Source organism: Hippocampus bargibanti, linkage group LG18, assembly GCF_051943395.1.
Source record: "Hippocampus bargibanti isolate YZ-2025 linkage group LG18, ASM5194339v1, whole genome shotgun sequence".
Lineage (NCBI taxonomy): Eukaryota > Metazoa > Chordata > Actinopteri > Syngnathiformes > Syngnathidae > Hippocampus > Hippocampus bargibanti.
In genome coordinates this window covers 15613815-15623749 of record NC_142751.1, presented here as the reverse complement: position 1 = coordinate 15623749, position 9935 = coordinate 15613815, and the positions used below count along the sequence as shown (strand labels likewise).

Here is a 9935-nt window from a genome sequence, read left to right as displayed (position 1 = left end):
CTTCAATGCTTCATTTCAAGTAAAAAAAATAAATAAATAGATTAAAAAAAACATTTTTTTAAGTAGGCGTGTTGAAAAAAGGTCCCTTCTATTGACTGCATACTGAGAGAAATTATACAGTCTTGGCTTATTGTTATATATCAAAAAATAAACTAGAAAAGAACACCAACTACGGTAGCATGAGCAAAACAATGCAAAAGACTACTAGAACATCCAAACTTGGTTATTTTTATTTGTATATATGTTATTGTTTTAAATGGTGCCAGGCAAATCCATCCATTCATGCCTGTCTGTGACTGTAAAGTGTCCTTGAGAGCTTTGAAAGGCACTTAAAATATAAAGTTTTATTATTATTATTATTATTAGTCCTAATGTCTGCACTTGGGAAGCTAACCAAGCCGTAGCGATACTTAAGCAACCGCAGCGGTAAAAAGTAGGTCAGAATGGATGTGCAGCGCGGAAAGTGCTGCTTGTACACTGACGCTACGGGATCACAAGATCAATAATGACAAAGTCACATCAAGGTAATAATAATAATAATAATACATTTGATTTCTAAGCGCCTTTCAAAACTCTCAAGCTAGCTAGATAGCCAACCACCTAGATAGCTCTAGAACCAATAGCTAGCGAGATAGTTAGTTAGCTAATCTTCATCATACCTCATTTTTCCACCAATTGCTTTTTCTTTGGCTTTCTTTGCTCCATTTCGCTATCTAGCTGCTTGGCTAGCTCTCCAGCCAGCCATCCATCAGCTTGTTTGTTTCCAAAACGTCGGTGATTTCAACAGATCATGACACCCCCCCCCCATTTTTTGACTTGACCTTGACATTAATTTATTCCTTCAAAGATATTACAAATAAATAGAGCCAGCAGACGTTCTATTCCAAGACCCCAACAATAAATACAAGTCAAAAAGGCATAAAAGGAGCTAAAGTAAGGACACGGACAAGATTTTAGACTCTCCTTCGTCCCCGTTAATACTTCAAAAGTTCAATTTACAGCATCGGCGTGAGAAGAAGGGTGATCGTTCGGGAAGCTAAGACCGAGTTCTGATATTTTCAAGGTCCTGTCTTAGTCGTTTGTGAAGAAACGTGCGGCTGTCTACGGCGTTAAAAAATAAAGGCAACGCTGTCGGCGTCTGGCTCAACAAAAAGCCACGTGGAGGCACGACAGGGTCAGAGCGGTGAAGGCATTCGGGGACGGAGGGACGGACGTCGGCGTTTGGATTCCGAAACGGGTGTACGCGAGCTACGCAAGGCCAAAATATGTGCTAGTAAACCAGGCTGCGGCATCATTGAACGGCGGACGTCAGGATGCTGGCGGAGGTGAAAGCGACGGGACGCTCCACTGCCATTGTGCTCTCTCTTCTCTTCGGATGGCGAGACAAAATGGCCGGTGTGCTATGTGGTACATTCACATCCATGCGTTTCAAGTCGAAGCACAGAAATGCAAGATATGTATCCATTCACTGCCATTCACCAATTTATACGGGAATTGAAAATATGGCGTGGAGCACCATTCCCGAATGTGTTCAGGTTTTGGTTTTGCTTGCGGGGGGTGCCGATAAAGCGCTGGTCAGACCTCTGGCAATGTTTTTTCCCTTCCGCAAGGGGGCCGCATTTTTCTTTTGCCCATGTTAGCGCTTTGTTCCAGCTTCAGCTGTTGTTAAAGCGCTATATAAACCAATATTATATGTATTGCATTGTATTTTGGACAGCCGCCCCCATTTCAAGCTCAGATAACTCCAGACCCATATCATTTAGGAATTAACTCTTTTTTTTTCCTGATGAAAGAAGAGAGTCTAAGGTTTCTAACGCTGTATTGAATGCTTATGCAGTCAATAAAGTCAAGGCCCGGGGGCCAAGATTGGTCCGCCATATCATTTTATTCGGCCCGCGAAAGCAAATCAAGCATGTCAAGTGTCATTATGCTTGTTGAAGTCTGAACCAAAATGTCAAATTGTCCCATGTAAACCACAATAACTGTCATTATTTTGTACTTCAAATTAGAAAACGAGCTATGCATTAATTTGTTGTGCGCTCTATATGTAATATGTGGAAGGAAATAAACATTTGAATGTCTAGTAACTAGAATGTGGCCTGCGGCAAAACATGACTTTGACACCCATGAGTAGTCCTACAACTCAATATTCTGTGGAATTCAAGTGACCCTGGCACTGGAGTGGACACATGTTTGCACATCTGGCAGTGAATGAGTTAACCCCTCCCATTTGTTTGTTCCCACAAAAAAGAAGGTCATTTTGGGATGTGGATGTCACGACAAGTGTCCCCCAAAAAAATGTAAATCAAATTAAAGAAGGCTAAATTCTTGCTTCTTCAAGTCAAGGCTAACTCGCTGTCATCAAACTGCTTCACGTACACATAGAAAAACAAAAAAAGTCGCTCCTCGAAGACCCTGCAATAAATTACATTTCAAAAGTGAAGATCAAAAAAATAAATACATAAAATGACGATTATGTACAACAAGAAACGCGGCAGCAACGTTTAACAAGAAAGTCTAACGTGACAAAGGAGGCAAAATTAGCGTGATTAGAAAATAGATGGCTTCCCGGCTATTTAAGCTAACGGGGAGACACATAGGTAGAGAGAGATAAGATGCCAAACCGCAGGCAAGTGGAATTGTGGTCCTTTAGGAATGCGCCTTCGTCATCGTCTTTCAAGTTGTCGCGGCAGGACGAATGCAGGACGACTGCAGGCTTGGAAAACTGCGACAGTTTTGTCCTATTCTTGGTTCCTCTCATTCTTTTGTGGGGGGGCGAAAAAAAAGCAAATCTGTGGACGGCCATGTTTTGTCAAGGTTTTTTTTTTACCATTGTCCGACATTAGAAAAAAAACAAGCTTTTCCAGGATTTTGTTTGATGTGACTGATATGTGGAATGTAGTGGCAAGAAAATGGGATTCCCAAAAATGGATGGATGCTCGGAAAGGCTCAATGGCGTCCTCTTGTGGTTAGGTAAAAAAAAAATCCTTCACGGTTGTGCTGGATGTAGTCATAAAACAAAAAAAGTACTCGAGTAAAGGTCATTTCGAGCAAATACGTCCTTCCGCTCCGTCGCTCCATCACGGCTCGAGGTAAACAACTTTTTTCTTTATACCTCAGTGGAGAAAAGGATGCTCTGTCGTTTGCTGTCTGGTGTGGGGATGGTCTCCAACTGGAGGAAATACAGCAGCACCTGGACCTGAAAAACGCAGTTTGCGGACAAAAATGTCAAGAAATAAATACATATCTCATTCACTGCCAAACGAATGTATTCAAAAATTTTAAATATGACAGAGTGCCATTCCCAAATTTGTTTTCTTGTTTGGGTGCTGATAAAGCACTGGCCATGGCCTCTGGAAAAGTTTTTTTCTTTTCCACAAGGGGGTAGCATTTCCTTTTTTTTCCATGTTAGCACTTTGTTCCTGTTTCATCTGTTGTTAAAGCGCAATATAAACCAATATACAGGTAACATCCGACTTACGACCGAGTTCCGTTCCGATCAAACAGTCGTAAGTCAAAATGGTCGTAAGTCGAAATCCATTCAAAATAGTAGTATTGTTATTGTAATTAATATTGGTGGTAGTAGTAGTATTGTAAATATTATTATTATTTTTTTTTTTTATTATTGTGATTATTATTATTATTAGTAGTAGTAGTAGTAGTAGTAGTATTGTAATTATTATTATGATGATGATGATGATTATTATTATTATTATGATTATTATTATTAGTAGTTGGTGAGGGTCTATGTCGGCAAGTGTGTGTGTGTGTGTGTGTGTGTTTTTCTGACCTGCGCCATGACCTCCAGGGACCAGCTGTCCCCCATGCTGATGGGCTGTGTGGGATTGGTGGGGATCTTACTGTCCTTTTCGGCCGGCCTCAAAAGTGTGGGGCCAAAGACGGTCGCCAGGTTGTGGAGGGACATCTTGTTGACGCTTTCTTTTTCCGCCACCCTGAGACAGAAGAAAAAGCAACGTTCTGAGCAGGATGGCAACGCCACTTGAAAATGACGAGCGGTCGCCACACTTGACAGTGGCTGCAAAAAGAGACGTTATCCGGACCGTAGCGACGCCCACGTCGGCCCCCCGGCCTTTTCATTCATCTGCATCTCCATGGTAACCAGGAGGTGTTATTCGCGATGGACGGACGAGGCTGCTTTCAATTTCATTTCATGACGGAATTAACGGCAAAGAGGAATGAAATCAAAGTGAGGATGAATGCGCGCCAAACAAAATGTCCACAATTGTGTGGGCGGCCATTTTAAAGACTTGGGTAGAGCAAGGTATTCTGGGAAATGTAGTGCTGCTGTCAAATACATTTTAAAGTCCTTCTAATTATACGTATAAGTACAATTTTTCATGTTAATATATTTAAATTAAAATAAATACATAAATAAAAACAGATGGATGGATAGATGGATATGTAATTAGCCAGCTCATTAGCTAGCTAGAAAGATATGTTGTTAGTGAGATAGATATGTAGGTAGCGAGACAGATATGTAACTAGCTAGCTAGCTAGAATGTAACGAATGTAATAGCTAGGTATCTAGATAGCTAGATATGTCATTAGCAAGCTAGCTAGAAAGATAAGTAACAAGCGAGAAAGACATTTAGCTAGCTAGATAGATAGATATGTAACTAGCTACCGAGATAGCTAGATAGCTAGATATGTAATTAGCAAGCTAGCTAGAAAGATATGTAACGAGCGAGAAAGATAAGTAGCTAGCTAGATAGATATGTAGCTAGATACATAGATACGTAACTAGCTATCGCGATAGATAAATATATAAATAAATACATAAATGCATAAAATAAATAAGACTGGACTTTCAAATTACCTATAATTAAGTATTATTATTATTATTAATAATAATAATACCTTTCATTTATAAGCATTGTTCATTCAGGTGGCATTTGCTGTTCTTTTATGAATTGTGTATTGTGGCTACATGTTAGCATGAAGCACTTAATGTAACCGTTGGTGTATTTGTATTCATTTTTTTGGAACAACATTGAATTGTGACCTCTTCAGGTGATCCAAGAGGAAAAGAAAGGTGACCAAGTTGGGCTCCGGTAGCGACAGCAGCAGGTTCAACATGCAGCTCTCTTTGGCGACGCTATCAGACAGAGCTGCACAAGACAAGTCAATCACAAATCAACCATCACCAATCATCAATAAAAAAAAATAATAATAAATCAATACACAACAACGCACTGATGCCGCCAGCAAAATTGGGGTATAGCTCATCGGTGAAGAGCGGCTCGGGCAGTTCTCGGAAGTACAATTTCAAAGTGCCGGCGATGGCGTTGACGTCCATCTCGCTCATCATCACCGAGACGTCTTTGTGATCTACAAATCCACATCAAAGTCCTCACGTTCACATTCAATTTCAATTTGTCTCAACCTGAACAAGCGTACTCACTGGTATCAAAGGCCGTCTTGAGGGCTTGAATATCGGTGGCCACTCCTGATACCCGATAGATGCCCACCTCCTCCATTCCTCTCCTCTCGATTTCCTCCAAGCACTGGCGGACGATGTAGGGCACCTTGGAACGCTCTCGTCTGCATCAAATTAAAAGAAAAAGGCACAAAAATCAGAAGAATCCACATGCACTTTGAGGAAATTAAGACTGAGCAACAGTCTTATATGGATTCTATACTACGATGGACACTTTCATCATGATCATCATGATGATCATCTACTTAGCTGGCTACCTAGCTAGCTATCAATTTTCCTATCTATACGCTATATAACTAGCTAGCTAACTATCTATTAGTTATCTATTAGCTAGCTAGCTAGCTAGCTAACTTTCTATCTATTTGAGTTATTCCGGTTTGAGTGAACGTTGTGACTGTAAAGTGACCTTGAGTTTTGAAAGGTGCTTAGAAATGAAATGTATAATTATAATAATTATTTTGTAGGCGAAGATGACGCGAGCCCAAAACTCACTTGGTGACGGTGGAGATCTTGACTCCGAACACCCCCATGGGTTTCCGCGAGGGCATTCGCTTCAGGCTGAACTCGCGGCTGGTCAACTTCATGGATAGTTTGACCTCAATCTGTCACGGACAATCGGGACTGGCGTTAGAAAATGGCCAAACAACAGAAGGAGAGGATGCGCAATCGGCTTAGTGGGACAAAAGTCGGAAGGAAAAAATAGACGTTTGATTGACGCACCCCGTTCATCGGAATGACGGTCCTTTGCCAGTCTTTTCCTTGGAGGGCCTGAGGCTCCAGCTGAGTGGGGGAAACAAATACAGAAAAAAAAAATCCGCAGAAAATAAAAGAACAATCATGAAATTGTTGCCATCACACAGTAAATCACGGATCACAGTTTTTTTAATTCACAATTAAAAAATAAGTATGATGAAAGATTAATAATGAAATTGTTTCTATTATGCAGTACAATTGATCATTTTTTGGTCTCAGAGTTTGATTTTTTTAATTCAAAATGCAAAAAATAATTATAATGAAAGATTAATAATGAAATCGTTTCCATTACGCAGTACAACTTATCACTTTTTTTATGTACGGGTTTGATTTTTTTTATCCAAATCGCAAAATAATAAATAATAATGAAATTGTTCCCATTATACAGTACAATTTATCGCTTTTTTTTGTCTCATAGTCAATTTTTTTTTTTAAATCCAAATCGGAAAGAAAAACAAATAATGAAATTGTTTCCATGATGCAATACAATTTAGCACCTTTTTTGTCTCCAGGTGGCCATTTTGTGACCATCATTGTCAACAATAAAAAGTACTCCCCCCTCTCATTTATTCTATGTACACATCTATTAAAAGAGACATTTAAATAAATGACAAGAACAATCTTTGTCTTTTGTCAAGGACGCTGGCGCTTTTTGTGCAGCATCAACAGCACTCATGTTGACATGACGTCATCTGCGCAGCGATTGTGTGAGAGGAGAAACCAGTAGATGGCGCCGTCATTCACAATCGCATCACAACGCAAAACGCATTTGCCAACTCTGACATCCAATCAGACAATTCACGCTTGATTAAAGTCATTCACGGGACAATCATGTGCATTCGGTGGTCCGCGGAACATAAGGTGACGTGATGTCCTACCGGGATTTGTCCTTTTCCCATGATGCGGTCCATGCTCTCGCCGTCCTCTTTGTTCTGCTTGCTCTTATTGTAGCACTTCTCGTAGCAGAGCAGCCGCAGGGTCTGCGAGCCCTCCAGTTCGATCTCAAACTCCTGCGCAGGACAAGAAGAAGAAGAAGAAAGCGCATCTGTGAGGAAGACGCTGAGGACTTGTCTGTCCTCACGCTAACTCCGTCAGGACAGACAAAATGGACACATAGAAAGACAGACAGACTCAACAATAGAAAACGAGATTTCAAGGCAAACAAAAGACATTTAACTCCAATTTATTCGGCAATCGTTCCCCACCAATTTGTTCGGTTTGGTTTTTTTCTTGCAAGGGTGTTGATAAAGCACTGGTCAGACCTCTGGGGGGAAAAAAGGTGGCAGCATTTGCCTTTTATCCATGTTTTGTTCCAGCTACAGCTGTTGTTAAAGCGCTGCATAAATCAATATGTATGGATTGTATTTTGTACAGCCGCCCCCATTTCAAGCTCATATAACTCCAGACTTGAACAGAACTTGGGTTGAATGAATGTTGGCGCGTGTGGCTGCCGCAGCTCACCTGCAGAAACAACTTATCCTGTGACTGTAAAGTGACCTTGAGAGTTTTGAAAGGCGCTTAGAAATGATTATTACGTATTATTATAAACAAGATATTCCGTCTCTCACCTCGTTCCATTTGGGTTCCGTGGTGTATCGATAGACTCTCGTCTTGGCTTTATTTGAAAAGAAGCCGAAAGAATCCACCTCCAACGTGCAGTAGAGATCTGAAAGGAATACATGACGTCATTGTTGTCAAACTCAAGGCCTGGGTTTTGTTTTTTTCATGCTTGCGTGCCGATAAAGCACTGGCCATGTTTTTTCTTTTCCAGAAGGGGGCAGCATTTCTCTTTTTTCCATGCTAGCGCTTCATTCCAGCTTCAGCTGTTCTAAAAGCGCTATATAAACCAATGTTTACATTGCATTGTATTTTGGAGAGCCGCCCTCATTTCAAGCACCTATAACTCCAGACCTATATAATTTAGGAATTAACTCTTTTTTCTGATGAAAGAAGAGAGTCTAAGGTTTCTAACGCTGTACTGGATGTTTATGTGGTCCTAGGACTCAATATTCTGTGGGTCCTGAAATTTGAGTGACAATGACAAAAACCCTGGACGGCGAATCTTTAATAATAAGCGGACTAACAAGCTAAAGGCGGCGTTTATCTTGAACCCGAAAAATAATTTTATATTTATGAGAAATTATCTGTTGTGTATGGACGCCGTGACTCACTCAAGCTCTGTTTGAGGCCAGAAGCGGAGTGGACGATTACATTCAGGAAGCCGCAGAGACCTGGCGCTTCTTCCTCTGGAAAGTGGAATCCAAGATATCATAATAATAAAAAATATATGAAAAAAAGCTACTTTGTGTTGAATCAACGTCAACGAGAAGACCCTCACCTTCTTTGTTGATGCTAAGCGGGATGTGATGGACCGTTTGAAGCTTGACGCACGAGTTGGTCAACATTTGGAGCTCCATGGACGTTAAGGAGGCGGCTTTGAAACCTTTGGCGAGAAAATGGCGACAATCATTGAAGGAGGCAATGGCAAAATGGAGCTCGGCGTCGCTCGCCATTGGATGACAACAACGCACATTTCTTCTGCTGCTCTTTGATGAGCTCTTTCCATTCGGCGCGCTCGTAGTCCGATGAAATGAGGAAGCTGTAGCTCTGAAATGACACACACAAAAAAAATCGGTTGTCACACAAACAAGTTCATTCCTAAATGATGTGCGTCTGGACTTATATGAGGGTGAGCAAAATACGATGCGATACATCCATACATATTGCTTTATATAGCGCATTAACAACAGATGAAGTTGGAACATAGCGCTAACATGGAACAAAAAGGGAAATGCTGCCCCCTTGTGGAAAAGAAACATCATTGCCAGAGGCCATGGCCAGCGCTTTATCGGCACCCAAGCATGAAAAAAAAAAAACAAACAAATTCGGAAATGTCATATTTTCAATTTCTGAATAAATTGGTGAATGACAGTGAATGAGTTAATATAAAAAAGCCACCAATGTTTGCATAAAGCTATCCATTTACTATCCTTTTGCTATCTATTAGCTATCTGGCTAGCTAGCTAGCTAGCTATTAGTTATCTGTTATCTAGCTAGCTTTCTATCTATTTGAGTTACTTCTGGGTTGAGTGAACGCTGGCGCATGTAGCCGCTGCTGCTCACCCGCAGAAAAACTGATCCTGTGATTGTAAAGTCACCTTGAGAGTTTTGAAAGGTGCTTATTAATGAAATGTATTATTATTAATAATAATAATAATAATAATAATAATAATAATATTATTATTATTAAAATAAAAAGAACCACAAAAATAGGTAAGTAGCTGTGTAAAAATCGAAAATCTAAAGAATGTCGACAAGTTTTACTTAAGCGCGCATTCTCTTATGATATCAGAATATCAGTGTCATTTCAAGTACATTCAGATTTGATTATTCCATTTTTTTAAATACATATTTTTTCTTGACACAAAATATTTTTTTCCTGTGAAAATGTATCGTGTATATTTTGTCAGCATTTGTTCATATACCTAATACATGCAAAAACAAATGAAGCAATAGAAAACAATGAACAACAAGGGATTGAAAACAGAGCCCTGAGGAACGCCAATAAGCAGCAAATGCCAAAAATAACCTACAAAAAATACCTTGCCACTTTTGTTGTAGACTCTGAGGTGCATGCTGGGAGATGTTAGGAGCAGCAGCGATTCCTGCTCGGACAGCTTCTTCCTTAGGCGGTCTATGACCTTTGAACCTTTGTTGGCTCTCT

The 9935-nt window shown here is 40.3% G+C and overlaps 1 protein-coding gene across 1 annotated transcript in view; it reads right to left on the bottom strand.

Annotated features, from left to right (window-relative positions):
- Positions 1-270: 270 nt before the first annotated feature.
- Positions 271-9935, bottom strand: part of bcr (BCR activator of RhoGEF and GTPase) — a 34234-nt gene continuing 24569 nt past the window's right edge. The window contains exons 11-23 of the mRNA XM_089020450.1: positions 9814-9933; positions 8743-8818; positions 8550-8654; positions 8383-8457; positions 7780-7877; positions 7090-7221; positions 6179-6238; positions 5951-6060; positions 5423-5562; positions 5215-5349; positions 5024-5129; positions 3791-3953; positions 271-3199 (exon numbers count right to left, since the gene is read on the bottom strand). Of these exons, the coding sequence (XP_088876576.1) occupies positions 3110-3199; positions 3791-3953; positions 5024-5129; positions 5215-5349; positions 5423-5562; positions 5951-6060; positions 6179-6238; positions 7090-7221; positions 7780-7877; positions 8383-8457; positions 8550-8654; positions 8743-8818; positions 9814-9933 (1410 nt within the window). The 3' untranslated portion in view covers positions 271-3109. The remainder of the gene's footprint in view (positions 3200-3790; positions 3954-5023; positions 5130-5214; positions 5350-5422; positions 5563-5950; positions 6061-6178; positions 6239-7089; positions 7222-7779; positions 7878-8382; positions 8458-8549; positions 8655-8742; positions 8819-9813; positions 9934-9935) is intronic.